This window comes from Martes martes (assembly GCF_963455335.1).
Source record: "Martes martes genome assembly, chromosome: X".
NCBI classification, from domain to species: domain Eukaryota; kingdom Metazoa; phylum Chordata; class Mammalia; order Carnivora; family Mustelidae; genus Martes; species Martes martes.
Window position 1 is genome coordinate 18,977,921 of NC_137897.1, and position 25,084 is coordinate 19,003,004.

The window sequence follows — 25,084 nt, forward strand, 5'->3', positions numbered from 1 at the left end:
CATTCAGCAAAACAAAAGGAGCTCAGCCTTACTTGGTACACACATAACCAGACTTGTTTTTCCACAGGAACCAAGGATCAGGAAAACAAAGCAAGCTGAAATCCATCAGCAATTAAGAATTCCATTTTAATGTTAATTTCGACTTCATTCTCTGTTGCAACTTTTATTAAAATTCTCCACGCTACCTAATGTGACTTCTGTATCTTTTATTTTCCTCTTCCACCATTCGATAAAAAATACTATTTGGAAAAAAAATGGCCAAATAACCAGAAAGAGAGGAAAGAGAGAAAAAGAAAGGAAGCAGGAAGCCTGAGTTTCAGAAGGTTTGAACAATCAGTTCCAGTTCCCTTGCTAGATCATTGTACTTAGTAACCCAAGTGTGATTGCTTTGCAGGCATGTGTGCATGGGCACACACACTTCTGTTCCCCGGATTGAGGTCCAGTCACTACACATCAGACCACACAATCAAGAGGAGGAAGTCATAAAACAGAAGATCTGATCTAGTAGAATTCATCCTTGTAACATTTCTTATCCTTTCTAGATCTCAGGTTCCTGAATCTCCCAATGGGGGTTAATATCATCCACTCTTAACCTTAGAAAGGATTTTTTGAGGGTTTACATAAAAGCGCTTTGAAATAAACAGAACAGGAAATATTATTCATTATTCTGTTCTGAATATATTTGTTCTTGGGAAAGGCAGCTTCCCTACGTGTCAGTGAGAAATGTCACTGTGGTTCCAGTCCCGGTTAACCAATAACCTGGAGAAGGTCCCGCTGCAGCCAGACCACCCTGACCGCTCCGTAAGACGTTTTATGTCCACACGGCGAATTTACAAAATTTAAGCGTTCAGTATATGTTTTAAAAGCAAAAATACAATTATTTTCTTGGAACCGAAGGATGACCCACATCCAGAACCCAATCTAGCCACAGAGTAAGTGCAGCCGACGGCCACAGCCAGCATCGGTGGCAAACCTCCCAGGGCAGCCCTCACTTGATCCACCTCCAAACCATCGACAGACCCACTGCACCCCCTTCCGAGTGCACCTGCCAGCCACGTGGGGCTCCCCACTCCCCTGTTCACCAGCCCACCCAACCTCTCCCCGCCTGGATTACTGCCCTTGTCTCCTAACTTGGCTCTTGTCCCAGCCCTGCCCACCCCCAGCAGTCTCCTCCTATTGGCCAGAATCATCCCCCTTAAAACCTGTCTGACTGTCGTTCTGAGGCTCAGAATCTTTCCCGTCTCCCTCAGGGTAAAAGGGAAACAATTCCAGCGGTCCACAGGCCCCCACGAGACCCATGCCTCAGCCCGTCCCTTGCGTCTCCGACGGCATCTCCTTCTTTCATCCCAGCCCCTGGCCTCCAAGCGGTTTCCTGAAGCCAGCAAGAAGGCTCCTGCTCAGGTCAGGACTTGGCACTTTCTGTTCGCCAAACCTGGAACAGCCTTGTTCCGTCCAAATAGCCACAGAGCCCACTTCCTCCCCTCCCTCGAGGGTTCCCAGCCATCCTATCAAAACTGCCATTTGCACCCCCCCCCCCGCCGCCGCCGCCTGCCATCCCTTTCCGGTTTTACCTCTTGCCATGGCACTCGTCACCATGCAACTGTCTTAGTGAATTCTACTGTGATGTCCTTCTACTAAGATACATGCTCCCTGAAGACAGGGACTTTTGTTTCCTTTTCTGATGGCCTGTAGTAGGCTCTTAACAAGCATTTATTGAATGAATGAATGAATGAATGAATGAACAGTGCCTGAAGCATACAGATGCTCCGTTAACGTTTACTACGATTTAAAATAATATTTATCTGTAGGCACATTGCAACTATATATATATTTAATTAAGAGACTAGTATGTCTCTAGATACCCACATGTATGCCTATACATTTCCTATATATATCTCCTGAAATATTGTATAGACCTAGAGAGGATAGAACACAATAAAGAAAACATTGTACCTGTTTATGGTACCCAAACACCATGAACCACGTGGCTGGCTCAGAAAGTTCAATGAGCATCAGAGTGACCTAAGGAGCTTGCTAAATATCAAGATGCCTGGGTCTCACTGCCAAGATTTTGATTCAGTGGGTGCTACGGTGTGAATGTGTCCCTCCGAATTCATTTGCTAAAATCTTAACCGCCAAGGGTTAAGATTATGGTATTTTAGAGGTAAGACTTTGAGAGATGCCTTTTATTTTAGGGGTAAGCCTTTGGGAGGTGCTTAGGTCCTGAGGTTGGAACCCTTACGAATGGGATTAGTGTCTTATAAAAAGAGCTCCCGAGCCCCTCCCACCCCGTGAGAAAACAGCAAGAAGGGAACAACTGTGGATCAAGAAGAGGACCCTCACCAGGAAGACATTTATGGATCAAGATATTTAGGGATCAAGATATGCAATTTAAAATTGCATTTATTTATTTATTTATTTATTTATTTATTTATTTATGGATAAAGATATACAATTTAAAAATTGACCCAAGACTTTTTCAATGTTCTGTTAGGACTTTATTAAACACTACCTCAAGATTCACACTCAGCAGAAATGGATTTCAGATCCATCCATTTTCTGTTTTAAATGACACAAAACTAGGCCGACCATATCCTCTCCCCTTTTGAACCTGCACCTGAGCAATCTGGTCTAACTTCTAGATGACCGAAATCATGGCCTCCTGGCAGAGCACAAAGACAACAAACATCCTGTTTATGCCAATCCGGGGTCCTATTTTCATATCCCAGGAGTGACCTCAAGAAGCAGCTGAACATGCTGACCAGTTATTGTCTAAACATTAATTACGCCCAAAGCAGCACTGTTGTTCTTCGGTCTTGGCAAATGCACTCTGACAACCAGATGGAGAGCTCTGAGCAATGGCGTCCCGTGGACGAATCCGAGGAGTTATCCGGGAGCTCGTACTGTAGCGAACCTATCCTGGCAGCTCACTGCGCTCAAAATGAAGTATTACCAGTACTCTGCAGGAGAGAAAATGTAAGCTGAGGGATGAACTTTGGAGCCAGCCAGACTTGGGTTCTAATCCCCACTCTGCCACTTAAAACTGGGAAAGTCACTCCGTCTCTTAAGACTCGGTCATCAGTCTTCAAAGCATGGCAAAATTTTGATAATTAAATGTTATCATCTGAGGAAAGAGTAATACTTAATAACATTTGCCATTTATTAATAATAGTATAAAACCAGCACTGGGCGTATTCACTTGTGTTCTGAGCTCTGTCTTTTCCCTGCTCCCACTCCAAGCAGGTGCCCAGTCCCTTGGTACAACTCCCCCATAGAAGCTGTGAAATTCAAGTTACTGTTACACAGCCTGCCTCCCTGGCTGCTGTTTTCTCCAAGCCAGAACCCATTAGAGGAATTCTGTAAGGAAAGAAACAAAGCAAGAGAAGAGTTCTCCCAGTGAGGAGAAGGGCCATAAGCAGAAGGGCCAGTGGCAGAGCCCCCAGAGGGACGATGACATGGTACCCTGGGCACTGGGGTTCACGTAAGCACAGACCACAGGTGCCTCACCTTGCACAGGCTCAGTGGGGCTGGGCTCGAGACTGGAAACCCCTCCTCTTGTTTCCGTGAACATTTTGGAATCTCGTTTGATTTTGGGGAGGCGAGGACAGCCCAACAAGGACTGAGACTCTATTTCCCGACAGTCAGGCAAATGGAGTCCTAGCAGAATATTTGATTTCAATTAAAGTACAAGAGAGCTTAAAGGAGTAATATTTACGTCCAGTTTACGGAGTAATACGTATGTCTACTATAGTAGGAGTAGTGTTACATTTATCGTTGATATTTTTTATTCCCCTCCTATGAGGTAGAAGTATTTGGTGACTCATAGCCTTAAAAAATAGTTTAGGGAAAAAATTCTGATACAAATTTTAATTTCTTGATTTCTTTTTAAACCATATTAACTTATGTTAGTTTTTTAACCTTTTTTTTAAAGATTTTATTTATTTATTTGACAGACAGAGATCACAAGTAGGCAGAGAGGCAGGCAGAGAGAGAGAGGAGGAAGCAGGCTCCCTGCTGAGCAGAGAGCCTGATGCGGGGCTCGATCTCAGGACCCTGGGACCATGACCTGAGGCAAAGGCCTTAACCCACTGAGCCACCCAGATGCCCCTATTTTTTTTAATATTTTTATTCAAATTTTACTTTATATTAATTTCAGGTGTACAGTGTAGTGATTGACACTTCCTTACCTCACCCAGTGCTCATCACAACACCTGCCCTCCTTAATCCCCATCACCTGTTTCACCCATCCCCCGCCCCCAACCCCTCTCCTCTCTGGTAACTGTCAGATTGTTCTCTAGAGTTAAGAGTCTGTTCTTGGTTTGCCTCTTTTTTTCTCCCTTTGCTCTTTTGTTTCTTAAATTCCACATATGAGCGAAATCATATGGTATTTGTCTTTCTCTGACTGACTTATTTCACTCGGCATAAGACAATCTAGTTCCATCCAGTTGTTGTAAATGGCAAGATTTCATTCTTTTTGACAGCTGCGTTAATATTTCAGTGTGTGTGTGTGTGTATGTGTGTGTGTGTGTGTGTGTGTGTGTGTGTGTGTGTGTAATATACACACCACATCTTTATCCATTCATTAGTTGATGGACACTTGGGTTGTCTCCATAGTTCGGCTATTGCAGATAATGCTACTATAAACATCAGGATGCATGTATCCCTCTGAATTAGTATTTTTGGATTCTTTGAGTAAAAACCTAGTAGTGCAGTTGTTGGGTGTGGGGTAGTTCTATGTTTAACTTTCTGAGGAACCTCCATACTGTTATCCAGAGTGACTGCACCAGTTTACATTCCCACCCACAGCGAAAGAAGTCTTCCCTTTCTCCACATCCTCGCCAACACCTGTTTTTTCTTATTAAATGACATTAGCTTTTAAAGTAAATTGAAAAAAGCCCTTGACAATTGGCAGTTTCAATTCACTAAAATAATGCCAACGAGGTAAGCTTACATAAATGAGTTTTCAAATTATTACTGGCTGTAGTGCTTAAAAATTAGAAATGCAGATATTATAATCATAGTACAAAACCATGACATTTTGTGTCGGTTTTTGCCTCAGGTTGAGGAGCAGGCCGTAGTACTTCCACTTATCACAGTTTCTGGTCTTGGAAGCAATTATTTCTACCAAATGCCAGGTGTTCTGCCAACATTTTCTGCACACTCGCCCTGACCACAGTGATTTCGCAAGCAGAGCCCTTGCTCCAGCCAGGGTAACTCTGATGGCAAACCCACCTGTAGACATACGGGCCCCACCATTAATACAGCGGGTTCTTTCAATTCACCATAAACGTTGTATCTGCTAACTACACACAAAAGGGCCCATCTTTCCACCAACAACACAGAATACCGGTTTGTAAAGGGCTCCCTAACTTTCTTCAGTAGAGAACTGTCTGCCATTGGAAGTGGCTTGTGATACTAAGAAAGATAGTCTAAAGGTAATGGTCTTCGAACTAGGGCACACATACCCCTGGGGCGTACTCCAAGACTTTTTAAGAGCTAACCAAACACAAGAAGCCTTAAAGGACTCAATTTCCAGATCCTCGACTTCCAAAGGTACCCTTTCCTACAGTTAATGGTCCAGGATGAAGCCTGTGTATCCAAAACCACCCTTACTCCACTATCCGAAAGAAAGGCACCATCCAAATCTTACCGTGCAGCATTGCAAGGGGCAGGGAGTTAAGGCTCCAGGCCAGACTGAAGGGAAATCTTGCTTAATGACTATAGCAAACACCATGAATCTCTAAAAGCTTCCTGTCTTACAAAGATTTCTGTTATAGGTAAAGCCAGGTGTTGGAAACTAATTACGGTAGAGTGGGGAATACTGTAAATTGTTGCCTAACAACTGTGACTTTTCATTCCCCCAACTATTGTTGAAGGACACAGGATCTTGAGGGATAAGGCCCAGGAATTCAAAGCAAAAGGAGCAACGCAAAGAAATATTGAATGCTAAAAATGGCTTTTTCATGTAGTTAAGGGTAAGCATTTTTCCAGCTACTCTCAATACTCACATTGAATCCTAGAAATGCCTTTTCTCTCTTAGTTAATTAAGAGTAAGCATTTTTCCCAGCTTTTCCCTTCAAAATCATCTCAGTAAGGCAAAGCTGTGTAGGCTGATACCACTGCATCGTAGAAATGTAACTGGCATATTTTCTCGAATTATCAATTTGCTCAAAATATTTTGGAATAAACACATGGATAAAACATTTACATGCTTTTTTTTTCAGATTTCATATGCATTATTTTAAAAGGAAGTTAAAATCTATTTTATCAGATCACATTATAAAACTCCATTTATAGAAAATCCTTTTTCTATCTCCTCTTCTAAAATGTGTTATTATTTTCTATCTCCTCCTAGCACAAATTACGTACTGCCAAATTATTTTTTTAGTAATATATTCCCTTTTCTATTCTTAAATACACAGGGGAAGTATACCCATGGTACGTAATAAAGATAAGTAAGTAATTTATGATTTTTAATTTGATTTTAATTTTCCCCAAAAGCCAAACACCAGAGTTTAACACACACACACACCCCCCTAATATTTAGAGAAGAAATAACATGGCTTTTTATCATATGCCCCTCCTTATAAATATGGTACTATTTTACCTATATATTACATTGTATTACTATAAATTAAGCATAATGATTGTCTTGTTTACAACTTATTAGAGCTACATAATTTTAATCTTGACTGATTCTATTTCATACAATGCATTCTATTATGTATTTCTCAGTGGTTTTTATAAGGCTTCCTGAAATACATGAACATATTTGGACTGAAAAGACTTTTTCTCCAGGTTTTTTAGCAGGTTTGACAGTAAGGACTACCTTTGCCGATTAGGTTAGGTGGTGTTTTCTGCAGATTAAGTAAGCAAAAACTGCAGCCCCAAGATTTCCAGGGTTTTCTTTTTAAGTTTTAAAAAACAGTAAAACCATTTTATCAAAAATTATTGAATTGACAAATACATAACAAAATTACCAATATTTTCATTTCCCCAACCCTTTATAGGTATATCTGGTTAAGCAAGTTGCTTTGAAGTAAAAGAGTAAGGGTTATAATTAGGAATCACGTGGTAAGCCCTGGTAAAGCCTTTTTCTTATACTTCCCAGAAAGGAAGAAAGCAAATGATTTTCATAGCTTGGAAACAAATCTCGCAGGTGAGGTCATTTCTAACCCACTGCTTGCATCAGATTGGAAAGAGGACCTTAATAAATTATCACTTGATAGACCTTTAAAATTATTTTGTTGGCAATTAATTATTTTTGTGATACATGGCAAATAACTCAGGAGTTCAAAGACTGAATGACATCTCTATAACAAACTTCTTCCATTCCCATCTAAATATTTGTGTAAACAAAATATTTTAGCACTTACATCTATAATAAGGAAGAAGAATAAATCAATGTTAAACCCTGTCTCATTCTGGCAATAATATATTCATCCACAAATCAAAAAATCCCACTCATCTCATTTAAATGTTAGAGAACACGCAAAAGGAAAAATCCCAAAGGAAAAAAACCTCAAGCAAATCCAGAGGATAAAAGCAGCTTACTTATGGAGGAGCACGGATAAAAATACAATAGAGGTCTCCACAGAAACAATGGGAGCAAGAAGAGACTGGAGTGAAATATTTAGTACTGAGAGAAAGAAACCCACCAACCTAGAGTTCTGTACCTTGTAAAATTATCCTTAAAAAGACAGGAAGAAATAAAGACCTCCTCCAACAAACAAAAAATGAGGACATTTCTTTCCAGTAGACCTGCCTTGCAAGAAATGTTTTTAAAGCTTCTTTAGGAGAAGAAAAATGATGGGTCAGAAGTTCAAATCTACATAAAGAAAAGAGAAGGATTCAAGAACGAATAAGATGAGACAAAACATTTTATTTTTCTTACTCTTAATTCATCTAACAGATGAACAGTTTGTTCAAAATAATAACAGCAATAATATAATCAATTGTGAATGAATGACCACAATGATATAGGGGATGAGAGGGAGAATAGGAAATATTGTTTTCACAAGGTATAGTGTGAAAGTGGACTTGGATTAGTTTAGAATGTATATTATAAACTTTAGGGCAACCACTAATAAGGTGAAAAAAGAAGTATAATTGATATGCTAAGAAAGGAGAGAAAATGGAATCATAAAATGTTCAATTAAAACCACAAAAGGCAGAAAAAGTGTGGAAGATACAAGTAGGAACAAAACACAAAGCCAACAAATAGAAAACAGAAAAAAATATGGTATATATTAAACCAACTGTATCAATAATCCCTTGGAACACATCTGGTCTACATTTATCAATTATAAGGCAGAAATTGTGGATCAAAAAACAAGATGTCTACATTTGATGTCCATAACAAACATTTGTTGTAGATAAATGTTGTCTACAAAAAACCCACTTTAAATATGAAAACATACATACATTAAAAAGGATCGAGAACGTGGAAGTAGGCACATTAATTTCAGACAGAGTAGACTCCAGAACAAAGAAAGTTATCAAGAAGAGAGAGACATTACATAATGATAAAAGGGTCAACACTCCATGAAGACATAGCAAATCTTAAAATGGACATGCTGAAAAACAGAGAGTCAAACTATAGGAGGCAGAAATGTTAGAACTGCGAGGAGAAATAGATGAATCCACTATAAGAGTTGGAAGCTTTAACACCCCTCTATCAGAAACAGATAGACTTAGCAGACAGAATATGAACACGGACATAGTTTAACTCAACAGCACCATCAATCAGCTGAATTTGACTGACATCTACTGACTAGTTCATCCAACCACAGCAGAATACACAACTTTCTCAAGCTCACATGAAACATTCACCAAGACAGACAACATTCTGGGCCATAAAACACACCATAACACATTTAAAAGAATAGAAATCATACAATGTGTGTTCTCAGACCACAGTGGAATTAAACTAGGAATCAAAAACAGAAAGATAGCTGGAAAATCCCCAAATACTTGGAGACTGAGCAATGCACTGCTAAATAACACGCAGGTAAAATAAATAAATAAATAAATAAGTAAACAAATAAATAAATCTCAACAGAAATATTTAAATATTTTGAGGTAAATGAAAATGAAAACACAGCTTATCAAAATATGTGGAATGCAGGGAACACAGCTTAGAGGGAGATATGTAGCATTAAATGCATATATTGGGGAAAAAAGAAAGTCTAAAAAGTCTAAATATTTGAAGTCAACAATCTAGGCTTCCACCTTAGGAAACCAGAAAAAGAAGAGCAAATTAAATCCAGAGTAAGCATAAGAAATCAGAACAGAAACGAATGAAATTGAAAACAGGAATCAATAGAGAAAAATCAATGAACCCAAAAGCTGGTTCTGTCAAAAGATCAATAAAATTTATAAACCTCTAGTTAAGCTAAGAAAAAAAGAGACAATACTCAAATTATTAATATGGGATATTCAAGAGGGGGCATTATTGCCAATTTCATGAACATTAAAAGGATAATAAAGGAATATTATGAGCAACTCCATAATTTGGTAGCCTAAACAAAATGGACAAATTCCTTGAAAGACACAAGCTGTCAAAACTTACACTAGAGGGGCGCCTTGGTGGCTCAGTGGGTTAAAGCCTCTGCCTTCAGCTCAGGTCATGATCCCAGGGTCCTGGGATCGAGCCCCTCATCGTGCTCTCTGCTCAGCAGGGAGCCTGCTTCCCTTCCTCTCTCCTGCCTGCCTCTCTGCCTACTTGTGATCTCTGTTTGTTAAATAAATAAATAAAATCTTTTTTAAAAAAAGTCACAGGTCTAAAAAAAAAAACAAAACTTACACTAGAAAACAGACAGTGTGAATAGGCGAAATTGAATAAATATCTAATAACCCTCTAAACGAGAAAACACCAGGCCCAGATGAGTTCACTGGTAAATTCTACCAAACATTTAAGGAATAAACTACATCAATTCTTTACAATCTCCTCCAGAAGACAGAAGCAGAGGGAATACCTCCTAACCCATTCTCTGAGGCCAGCATTACCCTAATACCAAAATCAAAAATAGATATTGTAAGAAAAAAAAACCCTCAGACAAAGTTGTCTCATGAAAATGGATGCAAACCCCCCTTTTTGAAGAGTTTATTTATTTATTTGTCAGAGAGAGAGAGAGAGCGTGCACGTGAGTGCACAAGCTGAGGGAAGAGCAGGCAGAGGGAGAAGCAGGTTCCCTGCTGAGCAAGGAGCCTGATGTGGGACTTGATCCCAGGACCCCAGGATCATGACCTAAACCAAAAGCAGATGCTTAACCGACTGAGCCACCCAGGCGTCCCTGGATGCAAAACTCTAAACCAAAATATTAATACATCAGATCCATCAATATATAAAAAGAATTATATACCGTGATCGAGTGGGATTTATCTCAGGTATGTAAGGCTGGTTCAACATCTGAAAATCAATTAATGTAATCCACATCAACAAGTTAAAGAGGAAAACCGCAAGATCTTATCAATAGATACGGAAAAGACATTTGATAAAATCCAGTACTCCTTCATGATAAATACTCTCAGGAAACAGAATAGAGAGGAACTTCCTCAACTTGATCAACACTATTTACCAAAAAAACCTACAGCTAATATCACACTTAAAGGAGAGAAAGTTGAAGTTTTCCCACTGAGATCAGGAACAAGGCAATGACATCTCCTCTTACCACTGCTTTTCAACATTGTAGTAGAAGTCCCAGCTAGTGCAATAAGCCAAGAGAAGGAAACAAGAAGTACACAGACTGGGAAGGACGAAATAGAACCATTTTTATTCACAGACGACATGACCACCTATGTAGAAAATTTGAAAGAATTTCAAAAGTAAAATCCCCTAGAATTAAATAAGCAACTACAGCAACGTTAACGGAGAAAACAAACCACAGACTGGAGAAAATAATTGAAAAAGAGAGAAGAGATTAAGGACTGTTATCCAAACTATATAAGGAACACTTAAAACCCAACAATAAGAAAATGAACAACCAGATTTAAAAAATTACAAAAGATCTGAACACACACCTCACCAAAGAAGCCATACAGATGGCAAGTACGCACAAGATGTTCAACATCTTATGTCACCAAGGAATAAACAAGACAACAAGGAAATACCACTATATACCTATTAATGACCAAAATGCAAAACACTGACAGCACCAGATGCTGGCGAGAATACAGAGCTACAGGAACTCTGGCGCACTGCTGCAGGAAATGCAAGATGGGACAGCCACTTTGCAACAGTTGGGCAGTTTCTTACACAACATCCTTTTTCTTAAAGAAAGATTTTATTTGTGTATTTTAGAGAAAGAGAGAGAGAGAGTGCACAAGTGCAAGTGGGAGGCAGAGGGAGAGAGCCTCAAGCAGACTCTGCACTGATCACGAAGCCTGACCCGGGATTTGATCCCACAACCCAGAGATCATGACCTGAGCTGAAACCAAGTGTCAGATGCTCAAGCACCCAAGCCACCCAGGCACCCCAAACCTAACACACTCTTAACATACAATGCACCAATCATGCTCCTTGGTTGGTATTTCCCCAAAGGAGTTGAAAACTTATGTCCACATAAAAACTTGCTTGTTGGGGTGCCTAGGTGGCTCAGTGGGTTAAAGCCTCTGCCTTCGGCTCAGGTCATGATCCCAGGGTCCTGGGATCGAGCCCCGCATCGGGCTCTCTGCTCAGCAGGGAGCCTGCTTCCTCCTCTCTCTCTGCCTGCCTCTCTGCCTACTTGTCATCTCTGTCTGTTAAATATATAAATAAAATCCTTTAAAAAATTAAATCTATTAAAAAAACTTGCTTGTTTATAGCAGCTTTATTCATAATTGCCAAAACTTGGTAGCAACCCAGGTGTCCTTCGGTAAGTAAATGGATGAACTGTGGTACATCCAGACAAGAGAGTGTTATTTTATTATTCAGCACTAACAAGTGAACTAGCAAGCCATGAAGAGACGCAGAGGAACCTTAAAATATGTATCACTAAGTGAAAAAAGCCAATCTGAAAAAGGTACATAGTGTAAAATTCCAATTATAGAACATTCTGGGAAAAACTGTAGAGATGATAAGAAAAATGGTTGCCATGGTCTGGGAGGAGGGAGGGATGAATAGGCAGAGCACAGAGAGTTTTTAAGGCAGTGAAACTACTTTCGTACAACACGGCAATAGTGGACACATGTCAGTATACATCTGGCAAAACCCATAGAGGGTGTCACACTAAGAGCAAAGTCTAACATCAGCTGTGGACTCTGGGTGATGATGACGTGTTGGCGTAAGTTCATGGACTGTAACCAGTGTATCACCCTGTTCGGGGATGTCGATGACGAGGGAGGCTATCCACGTTGGGGCATATGGGAATTCTCCATACTCTGCTCAATTTTTCTGTGAACATAAAACTTCCCTAAAAAAATGTTTATGGAGGGGGACGGTCGGTTAAGCATCTGTCTTCAGCTCAGGTCATGATCCCAGGGTCCTGGGATCAAGTCCTGCATTGGGCTCCCTGCTCAGCAGGGAGCCTGCTTCTCCTTCTGCCTGCTGCTCCCCCTGCTTGTGTTCTCTTTCTCTCTGACACATAAATAAAATCTTTTTAAAAAGTTTGAGGTTTGAAAATGTCAATACTTCTAATATTAAAGAAATTACGTCTTTCACAGCTATTTAAACTTAGAAAATTTTAGATGTCAATTTCAAAAAACTGCAAAGAGGTATTTAGTTTTTCAAAATTCTTTTAGGGATTGTGATTGAAGAGTCCTAGCCTAAGACAATGGCTATCAGCGGGGGGCCTCATCATCCCCTAGGAAGCGTTTCAGGAAATTTGTGGGGTATCTTTAGTTGTCACAATGATTGGAGGCAGACACTGGCATTTCGTGGGAAGGACACCAGTGATGCTAAACACCGTGCAGGGTGTGGGGCAGCTTTGTGGGAGATTCCCACAACAACACGCGGGATTTCTGAGTGTCCCTGCACTATTGTTTTAAGTCATTTGAGTCTAGAAACTCACTTTCTTTTTCTTCTAATCACAAAGTATTTCTGGAATAGCTGTGATAGATGCTGCATTTTAGAGGAAGGCAACTACTACACACCTCCAAGGAAGACCGTACATGTCCACACATTTATCCGAATGTGTCTGCTACAGCGATGCCACGCCCGGGAACCAGCTGATACCACGCCCCTGGTATCACCCTGAACAGGATCGCGCACAGCCATGGCTAGTGTTCCCGTTAAGTGTGACCCACATCAAACCACCTCCCAACTTCGGTCACCAAAGCACTGCAGGGGTCTCCCCAGGGCCTCAGAAATGGTTTTCCCCTCGAGAGAACCAGAAATGAACGAAAAAGGTGTTCCCTGCCTGCCTTGGGTGTCCTCTGTGAGGCCTGTCCAGTCCTCACTGTCTTTCATCATCTCTTCCTTCTGGAAAGAACTCCATTCAGTAACCACGTGGTCACCATCCTCAGTAAAATCGAGAGGAAGGTGCCTCTCAAATATCGAAAATGTCGTCTTAGACTCGCAGAGGGTAACAAGATACTTCAGAAACAGAGACATGGTCTCTTAGCAGCACTTTCTTCCTCACGGTAGGGGCTTAAGTGTTGACGGTGCCTAGTTCAGTTAAAGGCACAAAACCGATGACGATAAAACAATATGGTGCTTCCAGAAGCTAGGAAGGTGAGATGGAGGTACTATCCCCCTTACCCAAACTGAAATCGGTAGGCCTTCTGGAGGAGCAAAATTTCCCTTCACAGCTCACCACTCCCAAGCTTATGAAGTAAGCCATCTCCTTCACTGTGAACCAAAATTCCCAGGTATATAAATCTCCATGTCTTTAACACACGGTACCTAAGCTCCATTAACGAGGCTATGGTCAGCCACTACAGTTAGCCTGGCATCATCCTAAGTGGTGTGGGCCACACAAAGGAAACAGGCAATGCCCTTGTTTACCCTTAATCATCCTTAAGGCTCTCAGCTCTCTATGATTTGAACTAAAAATAACATTGCTTCTGTCCTGACCTTCCAGAAAATTTGAGAAACATAACTTTGATCAGGCCTCAATCACAAGAAGAAAGGCATTCATGGAAAACATGAAGTGGTTGCCCTTGGTGGTGTTATTAGTGTGTCTCTCTCTGGGAGTCAGTGGTGTATAATCCCATGATGTCATTTCCCCTATGGCTTTTTAAACATCACGTAACATTTCAGGCAGCCAACAAGTGAGCCGGTATCGGCTGAAATGGAAGTAATAACCATGTGAGATTTTAACAGTGGAACGCTGAAAGGGGTCCTTTTCAGACAGCACATTATAAAGGAATTTTCTAGACAAAGAGAAAATGCAATGCTTACCTCCAACCAACAAGTAGCTGTTGGGAAACAGTGTTTTTGCTTGCATAAGTGCCCTTGCATGGCCGGAATGGAAGAGGTCAAATATCCCATCCGCATAGACTCTGACGGGCCTGTCAACTGAGGAAGAAACAAAGTGTCATCAACACAACTGGAGGCCCGGGGACCCGATTCTTCCGTCATGAGGACACCAGTGTGAGGAGGTTCACCTGGACAAAACACCATGGCCGGGTACCATCGGTCTCTTATTAGTGCGCACAAGTACTTCTACCAAGAGGTTCTTCTGAGGCGAGCAAAGTGGAGCAAAAACAGAGAATTAAGAGCGACCCACAACACATATTTGAAGCCAACAGGAGAGACGCACACAGGGTGGTACGGAGTTCTCTGAACCCAGAGTCAAGTGTGGGTGTCTGAGCCAGCAGATTCCGACGCTGGTGCCGACAAAGGGTTGGCAGAGTCTGCCCAGAGGGACTATCGGGGCAGGAGTAACCGAATCGCTTCATGAAAAGGAAAAACGACTTCATTCTTGACTCCGCGAGTCCTGAAGGAAGACTCCCGAGACCGGCTCCCAGAGGCAGCGTCGCGCAGTCGTCTGCTCGCGCTGCTCCGAGAGACGGGCGTGCGCCTTCCCTCCCAGCTCCCGCTCGCACCGGAGGCCCCAGCCCAGCTGTGGTAGTGTTTACACCACGGAAATCGGCAACTGCTACCCACCACGGCTTATTGCCCTCCGGAGGGCCAGCAGGAAAAGCTGCACAGCACTGCGCAAAGGTCACTTCCTAACTCTTTGGTGTCGTAAGAGATTGGGGAGGGGGGCATGTGCCCCAAAGACAGAAGAGTCAGGTGACATGTGGGGTGGTCCTCCGTGTTGCAGGCCAGTGACCAACACTACCGTCCCTCTGAGGGAGAAAGGTCAAGAGAGAAGAGGCCTCAACAGACATTCTCCCAGGGCCAGATGGTGCTCTGGGAAGTGCCGTTCCGTTACGAAGAGGGATACATTCACCACAGCCCCCTGGGCCACTAGAAACTACAGGATGACACTTTGCTGAGACAGCCCAAAGACCCACCTCCTCAAATAAGATGGAGACATTGGGGGTGGAGGGGTTGGGTGCCAACTTTTACACCATTCTGGACTATCAACGAAGGAACTAGAAAGTGAAAATATGGCAAACTAAAAGCTAAATATGGCAAACTGAACATATCCGCATTTACCTCTTCTTCCTTCCAAATACCACAAGAATTGCAGAGAAAGAATTAAAAGGGAATATCCCTCCCCCCCCCCCAAAAAATAAAAGGTATGATCCCCTAGGGCAGAGGAAACAAGAAAGGCAAGGACAGATGAGACATGTCCACATTTTGGAAAGTTGATTGTCAAATGCTGAGTGTCTGTAGGAAATAAGAATTGGGATGAGGGCAGGTAGGGAAATGGAATGTTGAGTAGTTGGGTTTTTTTTAATAAGCCTAGGAGTCCTACTGCCTTTTTCCAGTATGTGCATGTATTATAGTGATGTTATAAAAATAAATTTAAAAAAGAAATCAATGCAAACTTCTGGTGAATGATTTTTAAGACAGATTTAAAATTGTGATTATTTCCCGATGTAGTACAACCTCATTAATTTCGAATATAAATTAAAAGGAATGGTACATTAATAGATTCAGATGGTACAATGTTTCTAATAAATTAAATTTCTCTAATAAAAAAACTCAAGAGACTTTATGTCAGATAGGGAATTGCAATTATTCCCAATTATACACCATTTAGAACAAACAGAATTGCCTTCACAGGATTATACTGGGTTCTAAATAAGGCATGATAAATAGAAAATGCTTTGAAATAACAAACTGTCTAATGAGGGATCCTTGGTTTCAATGCTCTTATTCAATTTGAATTCAATTGAGGAAAATTTGTTTTAAGATATAAATTCCAGGGGAAAGCAGATGGCAGTTTTGCAAAACTTTTTGTTATTGATTCAGAGGTGATCAAGATAAATGAATTCAAGAAGCAGGGAGGAAAGAACAGTAAAGAAAGTGACATAATTACCGAGAAAAAGACCATTTAGTAAACCTTTGAAGAGTATTTGTGAAGTTGATTTTGCAATAAGCTCACTTTTTAAAATTGTAGTGTGTCAGCAATTTCCAGGCTGGGAAATGGGACCAAAAAAAAAAAAAAAAATCAACACCACCACCACCACCCCCCAAAACCAAAAACCAATCTTAACAAATGAGTGCCTCAAGAGAAAAAAAAAAGATGGAAATGGGCCTGCAGATTAGAGATTTAAAAGACTTATCAACATACTGAATGTATAGATATTTGGATTTGGGTCCAAGCTAACTACTATCTATCTAGTAAATGAGGATGTAAGATTCTTGGAAATTGGAACACTGGATATTTGGTGATATTTAAGAATTACTGTGAATTTTTAAGTGAAAAAATAGTATAATGGTTATATTTTTAAAGATTTTATTTATTTATTTGACAAAGAGAGAGAGACATAACGAGAGAGGGAACACAAGCAGGGGGAGTGGGAGAGGGAGAAGCAGGCTTCCGACTGAGCAGGGAGCCCAATGTGGGGCTCGATCCCAGGACTCTGGGATCATGACTTGAGCGGAAGTCAGATGTTTAATGACTGAGCCACCCAGGTGCCCCAATGCTTATGTTTTTAAAAACTGGTTAAGATAGTTACACAGAAATATTTATGGATGGAATGAAAGGAAGTCTGGGGCTTTGTTTCAAATAATTCAAGAGGGGGCCGTGGATGGGGGCATACATGGGGCAAGACTGGCTTGGGGGGTGGGTGTTAGCTGTAGAGGACAGACACACGAAGGTTCATTATACTGTTCTACTTTTGTGTATGTTTGAAATTCTCTACATTTTTTAAAGAATGTGGGTTTTTTTTTTCTAGTTTGTTTGTTTATTTACCTTAATCTTTTGTTTCAGATTTTTGAGTAAAGTGGAGTAATTCCCCAGAGCATCTATGTTGGGAACCACTGGCCGGTGAGGCTGGGCATTTGGTAGTGATCCCAAGTGGGAACCCAACTACTCCATGGCCATGGTGGAGAGAACTTAACGTGCTTCCCAGGGATCCCTGCTGCCTGGTGTTCACGCCTTGGTGCCATCCCCTCCCTTTGAAATGTGAACGGGACCTGCGACTTGTCTTTAACCAGGTGAATATGGCAAAGAGGATGGATGGCATGATTACATTACACTATATAAGATTCCGAACTGCTACCGGACTCCCTCTTTCTCTCTCGGTGGCTTCGAAGAAGGAAGCCATTGTGTAGTGAGAGGGCCACGCAGCAAGGAACTGCAGCTGACCCTAGGGGCTGAGGGTGACCTCTGGCTGACCACCAGCTAGATCTTTGGTCTTAGAGTTGCAAGGAAACAACCGGAGGGAGCTTGGACACAGGTCTATCACCATCGAGCCTCCAGGTGAGAGATGAGCCCTGGGTGACACCTTAAACACAACCTGGTGGGACCCTCAGCAGAGGACTCAGCTAAGCTAGGCTCCCGGCCCACAGATATTATGACATAATAAATCTGCATCGTTTTAAGCCACTAATTCTGGGGCATAGAAAATGAATACAATGGCATTGTAAATTTTCTGCCCAGAGACAATTATAAATTCTTAGAAGTATTTCAAATAAATTCCCGTTTATCCTGAATGGACAGAGTGAGATCTATCAGAGAAATGGGATGTTCTGGTAAAATGCCTGTCTGTATAGCACATGTCGATTGCAGTTTCAAATAATTTGCATATAATAAACTACACATAACACCAAAATGATATTTAAGAATCATGGATACAGGGGCACCTGGGTGGCACAGTGGGTTGAGCCTCTGCCTTTGGCTTGGGTCGTGATCTCAGGGCCCTGGAATCGAGCCCCGCATCGGGATCTCTGCTCGGCGGGAGCCTGCTTCCCCCTCTCTCTCTCTGCCTCTCTGCCTACTTGTGATCTCTCTCTGTGCCAGATAAATAAATAAATAAAATCTTTAAAAAAAAAGAATCATGGATACAAAGAAGGACCATGGTATAGTACTGTGAGGCAATCTGACTGTTTTTTAACGTCCTGGATCCTACACTCCAAATTTTTATAAGTTATTCAGCACTTACAAACAAAAGAAATACTGAGGGGGCTATGCTTGCCTCACATCTCACACCATATATGAAAATTAACTCGAAATGGATCATAGATCTAAATGTATGAACTAAAGTTGTGAAACTTCTAGAAGAAATCAGGGGAGACTCTTAGTGACTGTGGGTTTGGCAGAAATCTCTTGAATAGGGGGCACCTGGGTGGCTCAGTCTGTTAAGCTTCAGACTTCGGCTCAGGTCATAACCTCAGGATCCTGGGATGGAGCCCATTGTCCTGTCAGGTTCCCTGCTCAGTGGGGAGTCTGCTTCTCCCTCTCTCGCTCCGCCCCTCCCCCCACTCATGTTCACTACCTTGCTCTCTCAAATAAAGGAAATCTTTTAAAAAATTTTCTTGAATAGAACCCCAAAGGGCATATTATAAAGCCAAAAAAATAAATTGGACCTTACTTCAAACTCACATCATCAAAAGACATTTTTACAAAAATACAAAAGCAAGGCAGATAGGGAGAAAATATTTGCAAAGCATATACCTGATATAAGCCTTGTATCTAGGATACAAAAGAACTGTCAAAACTCAATAAGAAACACCTCATTTTAAAAAGGGCAAGAAAATTGAACAGACACTTCACCAAAGAAAATGAATATACGGACGGCAAATAAGCTCATGAAAAGATCTTTAATATCATTAGCGATCAGGGAAACAGAAATTAAAACTGGAATGACAGACTCCTTCATATCTTCGGAGTGGCTAAGAATTTAAAAAATATATTGACCCTACCAATTATTGGCGAGGGTACAGCACAACTGGAATGCTCGAACAATGCCAGTGGGAATGTAAAAGGGTGCAGTCAGTCACTCCGTTAAGCAGCTAGGCGGTCGGTAAAAAGCATACACCTACCACGTGGCCAGACAGGAGGCCATCAGCAGCTGCATCAGACCTGAACTCACATTTCTGTGGGCTCCGTTAGGGCATTTCTTGGTATTCCTTCAGACTCGGGCAACAACGAGAGGGGGACTATTCATTTTTGATTATGGCTGTTAACCTACATGTAAACGGTGCTTTAAAAGTCCGTATGATTTACCAAGCACGTATCTTTCATTTCATCTTTGCATCAACTCCAGTGTATGTGGGAGAGAATGGACTTACTACCCTTGTTTCATAGAGGGGCAAGGGAGGCTCAGCCTAGTTAACCAGCTCACCGAGCAGTGTACAACCAAGCTATGAAGCAATGTGAGCACAAACCTAACTTCACTGTTCTTTCTTCTCACTCATGGAGCCTTCTAGAAGACCGCATTCCAATATGAATTCTTTTTAAAAAGAGAGAGATTAGTACTAAACACCCATTAATTATAGTCACTGGTGGTGTTTTTGTGTACACTTGTGCAAAAACGGTGGCACAAAAACTAACCTTTAAACATCCAGTAGTTACCTATTTTGTCAAGTTTACGATAGCTTTAGATAAACTTGAAAATTTCCTTCTACTTAGAGCCAGCATTTCCTGATAGTGATTGAAGTTAACTTTTTAAATACGTTAAAGTTTAAAAAACTGTATTTAGGGGTGCCCGGATGGCACAGTCAGTTAAGCGTCCAACTCTCGGTTTTGGCTCAGGTCCTGCTCTCAGTGTCGTGAGATCGAGCCTCACATCAGGCTCCATGCTCAGCGCCAAGTTTGCTTCGGATTCTCTCTCCCTCTGCCCCTCCCACTGGTGCTCTCTCTTGTTCGCTCTCTCTTAAATAAGTGAGTAACTCTTCTCAAACAAGGGTATATTTAAAGAAAATTATAGTACAGGTACACACAAACAAGGCAAAATTCATTGAGGTAGTTTTTGAAAAAATGAATTTGGCAAACTCTACACACCGTGGAAATGGAACAATACAAATCCCCCCTTTGAGAAAGAAAATAGGCAATTAGAACTGAATTTCTTTGTAAGGTAGAAGGCAGCTGTGATGAACAGGGGCCTATGAAACAATCACCTGGACCTCTTTATCTGAAGACAGAGGAGGGATTCTCGGTCTCTGGTAGATATGAAACCTTGCAGGTTCCTAGTTCCACAGATGGACTAATGGAGCGAAGATCAAAGGTGCCCAATTCCAATTGTTCTACTGTGTTTCTTCTCTTGTGGCTCACAGAGAATGTCCAGGAGCAAAGAGCAGTGAGCAGAGTTTGTCGTTACCTCTTTTAGAATTTATGTGCCAGCCCCTGTTTGGGCAGACCGACAATTGTACAACATATTGTAGGCAATTGTACTAAATCATAAAATAGGGCCAGTGAGGGAGACAAAGCCTTCAGTTATAACTATAATCTTGAAGTACATTATAACTCCCAAGTGTGGGTCTGTTTGGTCTTTCTGATGGAATGCTTAAGACAGCACCACAAAAAGTTAATTGCTTAGTAGTCTTGAAAATTATCAAATGTTCCAAAAAAGCAATTTTTTTTTTGTTTTCTACTAACAGCACAATGCTCCGACAATTATACTTGGATAATCTCCCAGTCACTCCCTCCCAGCATTACCAATAGTTAGTCACTCTCTAACAGTGGTTCTGGCAGTGAGGGCCCAGGACAGGCAGCATCAGCAGGGAACGCGCTGGGGGCGCCCCAGCCCGGATCTACCCCATCACACCCTTGGCAGGGGATGGCTGCTTGAACAGCACAGAGGATTCGAAGCTGCTAGGAGGACCACCACTATCAAAAAAGTGGTTATGGGAGCGCAGTCTGAGACTGCCATGTGCTTTTTACTAATCAAAGAACTAACATCTTGTCCCATTTTAATATGGATGCTAGACATTAGAAATTTTGTTAGAAATAAAGGAATTTCTAACAAAAATGGGGCCCTCCTGCCTCGGCCAGCCAGGTGCCCATCAACATCACAAACTCTCTTTCTTGGATAACTTTCCAGGGTCATCACCTGAGACAACAGGAGACTTCCAGTGAGAAGAGTTCACCTTGGCTTCATCTGACTCCTGTAGAACCCCATGTCCCACGGACCCCACGACACAGCAGGCTCAAAATGAACCACCATCTCATTCTAACTTGATTCTCGGGGTTTAAACTGCTTAGTGGCTAAACATACCGGGGCCCAATCTCATCCCAGCAGCTTGCCGCTGGCTCAGACCATCACAAGCAGCTGATTTTACTTCCCGAGGGCGAGCTCGTCCTCTTGTCCCAAACTTCCATTCATTTACTCGGTCACTCATGAAACATTTACTGAGCACACAGGCTTTGAAAAGAGTGTCTCTAGGCGCTCGTGAAACAGCAGTGAGCGAGGCAGATGGCCCTTTTGCTACAAAAGATCGCAACCACTGTCTGTCTCGTTCACACACCTGGCACCCTCCAGGTCAAAGCCTGACTGTGATTTCATGGAGCTCCGTGGTCGGCTGGGGCCCATGCAGGGATCTGAGGTAAAAGGGACTTGGGGGCAAATCCTAGCTCTACCCAGTCAGCTAGGACATTTGACAAGTTACTTTTCCATTCTCCAAGTCCTCAAGAAAGGGCACAAGATTACGCATCTGACAGTGTTTGCTGTCAGATGGGTAACAGACCAGACGCAAAGACCAAACGAGATAGCGTGGAGCACAGAGCACCTAGCAGACGCTGGGTAAGTTCTACCTCCCTTGCCCTGGAAAAGCTCGGGCCTGAAGCTCAGTCTGTAACTTTAGGTTAAATTAGTTCTTTCATCACCACCTGGACTTCCATTGCAGCTTTCGGATTTATTGCTTGGGTCAGCATTTCTCAGTGTGTGGTCTGTAAACCACCAAGATCACAATCCCCTGGCTTATTAGTTACGAAACAAATGCCTGGGCTCCACCCCAGATTCAGAGATAAGGGAGAGAGAGCAGGAAATTTTTTTTTTTTTTTACTGTTTTATTTATTTGGAAGCAAGAGAGAGCAGGACTGAGAGGGGCGGGGCGGGGGGGGGGTTGCGCAAAAGGAGAGGGAGAAGCAGACTCCCTGCTGAACAGGGAGCCCGACACAGGGCCCGATCCCAGAACCCTGAGATCATGACCTAAGTCAAAGGCAGACGCCCAACTGACTGAGCCCCCACCCCGGGCACCCCAGAAAATCTGTTTCTCTAACAAGCTTACCAGGTGATTGGTTGCACACTTAAGTGTGGGAACAACGGGTTTAGCCGCTCAGAGCTACCTCCCCAAGCCTCTTCTTGCCTTTCTCAAAGCTTATTAACTTTGCGTGCCCTCACCTCCTCACTTCACGCTCTCGAAGCTCTTTTTCAAAAGGAAGCCGGAGTGTCAGGATCGAGAGGTCAAGCATGAACACAAACGGGTCTGATGTCAAACTCCAGGCTGACCGCTGGTGGAGCTCGAAGAGAGAGAGGCAGATGCTTATACCCCACCCCATCCGGACTGACTCAGAAACTCTGGTGGCGAGGCCCACCCAGCTATTTTAACGAGCCCTCCAGGTGATTCTGATGCTCTCCAGCATGAGGACCACCGCCAGCCGCTGGCTCAATAACCTTGCCAGGTTCGTGGCTTCTCGAAAGCCTCCATTCCCTCACCTGGGAAATAAGGTACTAACCACGGAGAGTTGTAGAGTGAAAAGACTTAGTAAAGACTTAGTAAAGAACTTAGAAAAGAACTTAGTAATAGGGAGCACTTAATAAATACCCATTATTATTATTGTTATTATTAAGCAAATTGTCCTTGGTCCCACGGATTCTCTTAAGCTGGGGATGTTTGCTTTTTGCCATGGTGAGTGGAAACCGAGTGATGCCATCTTCAGTGTCTCAAAGCTCAGCGGCTCAGCCAGCCTGTTTTCACTCCAGCCCCATCCCCTGCAATGCCACTCACTCACTCGCTCGCTCGCTCCTACCAGCTCTCTGCCTTCACTCTTCCCGTTCCACTGGCTCGGAATGCCCTTCCGTTGGCTGCCCACCTAGTCCTGATCTACCTTCTCCCAAAACAAGCAGCTCAGGTCGGCTACAAGGTCTGGCCTGACTCTTCCAGGCCAAATGAATCTGCCCTTCTTAAAACTTTCAGTTATCTGTGTTGCAAGGTTGAACCCCTAAGCGCACACATGCGTATTATTTGGGGGGTTTATTTCATGTCGAGTTGTCTCTTTAATTAGAGGTGCACCTTGGAGATAGTCCAGGTTCATTTCCAGAACACTGCAATAGAGCAAATACCATGACAAAGCTGATCAAGTGAATTCTTGGTTTCCCAGTGCATGTAAAGTCATGTTTAGGGGCACCAGACTGGTTCAATTGGTAGAGCCTGTGCCTCTTGATCTCAGGGGTGGAAGTTCAAGCCCTGAGTTGGGTGTAGAGATTACTTTAAAAAAGTTATGTTTACACTATAGTGTAGTCTATTAAGCATGTAATAGCATTATATCTAAAAAAAAGAAACCTCAGTGTATATACCTTAATTAAAAATCACACCTGACAGTAAAAAATGCTGTCATCAGAGCTTTCAGCGAGTCATAATCGCTTATCCCAGATCACCCTAACAAACAGAACAATGAAAAAGTTTGAACTCTTGCAAGAATGACCAAAATGGGACAGAGACACAATAAGTGAATACTGTTGGAAAAAATAGCACCCACTAACTTGTCCAACACAGGGTTACCACAAACCTTCAATTTGTGTAAACAACAACAACAACAAAACGCAGCATCTGTGAGGCACAACGAAGCAAGCTATGCCTGAGCTCCTGGGATGGTCCTTTACAGGTCTTTTTCGATCTCCTCCCCTGGCCATCTCTGGTATAAAGGAGTTAATGCATCAGCAAATGCCTAGTGTAGAGGCCAGGCTCTTTAATTCAAGGCACCCTTGGAGAAACGTTTCAAAATGCAGACTTTTAAAAATGATAATTGTAACAGCCTAGGCTTGTATCAGCCTTCCCCGTTTAAATGCTGCTTTGGTGTTTTGAACCCAATCTTGTCACCCCCAAAACCTTGTGAAGCAGGCAGGTATTAATGTCCCTGCTGGCACAAGGCACAAGAGGAAAGAGATTCTGATTGTTCTCATGACTTGCACAAAGCCGCCGAACTAGGAGATGGCCGGGCTGGGGTTCCAGCTCCTGCTGACTTGGGTTGGTCTGGTTTACCAGTGTAAGTGTTTATCCTTCTCGCACTGGGCTATAAGTCTCTAAATTCAAGGCTCCCATTGAAAGTGCTCAAGTAATGACGGGCCTACTCTGCTTCATTTATTTTTCTAAGATTTTATTTATTTGAGAGAGAGAGACAGCGAGAGAAAGCATGAGCAGGGGGAGGAACAGAGGGAGAAGCAGACTCCCTGCCGAGCAGGGAGCCGGATGCGAGGCTCGATCCCCCCACCCACGACCCTCGGATCATGACCCCAGCGGAACGCAGACGCTTAACCGACTGAGCCACCCAGGTGGCGCTCTGCTACTTTCAAGGTCAGGACAGGGCCCATTCGGAGAACGAGAAGTACAGCCTCACCTGGTGTTCCTAAGCGGGCCTGAGCAATGGTCAGTTTCTCATGGGGTGCTTGGCACTGGCAGCTGGTTTCGTCGGCAAATGGGGCAGGTGCAGTCAGGGTCTAGAAGGGAAAAAGAAAAAGGGAATATAGTCTGACAAACTTTCCTTCGGCACTAACTTCCCCTGAAGCCGTATTTCTGTTGGCTGCACAGCTACGACGAAGAAGCAGAATATATCCAGAGACTTTCAGAGAAAATATTATACCGTTAGAGATAAAAACAGAG

At 42.5% G+C, this 25,084-nt stretch overlaps 1 protein-coding gene across 2 annotated transcripts in view; it reads right to left on the minus strand.

The window, feature by feature from the left end:
- The window catches only part of PCYT1B (phosphate cytidylyltransferase 1B, choline), a 91,302-nt gene that overhangs the window by 40,410 nt on the left and 25,808 nt on the right, over positions 1-25,084 (minus strand). For both annotated transcript variants that reach the window (XM_080794870.1, XM_080794869.1), the window contains exons 2-3: positions 24,822-24,921; positions 14,321-14,437 (exon numbers count right to left, since the gene is read on the minus strand). In XM_080794870.1, coding sequence (XP_080650996.1) covers positions 14,321-14,437; positions 24,822-24,921 — 217 coding nt within the window. The remainder of the gene's footprint in view (positions 1-14,320; positions 14,438-24,821; positions 24,922-25,084) is intronic.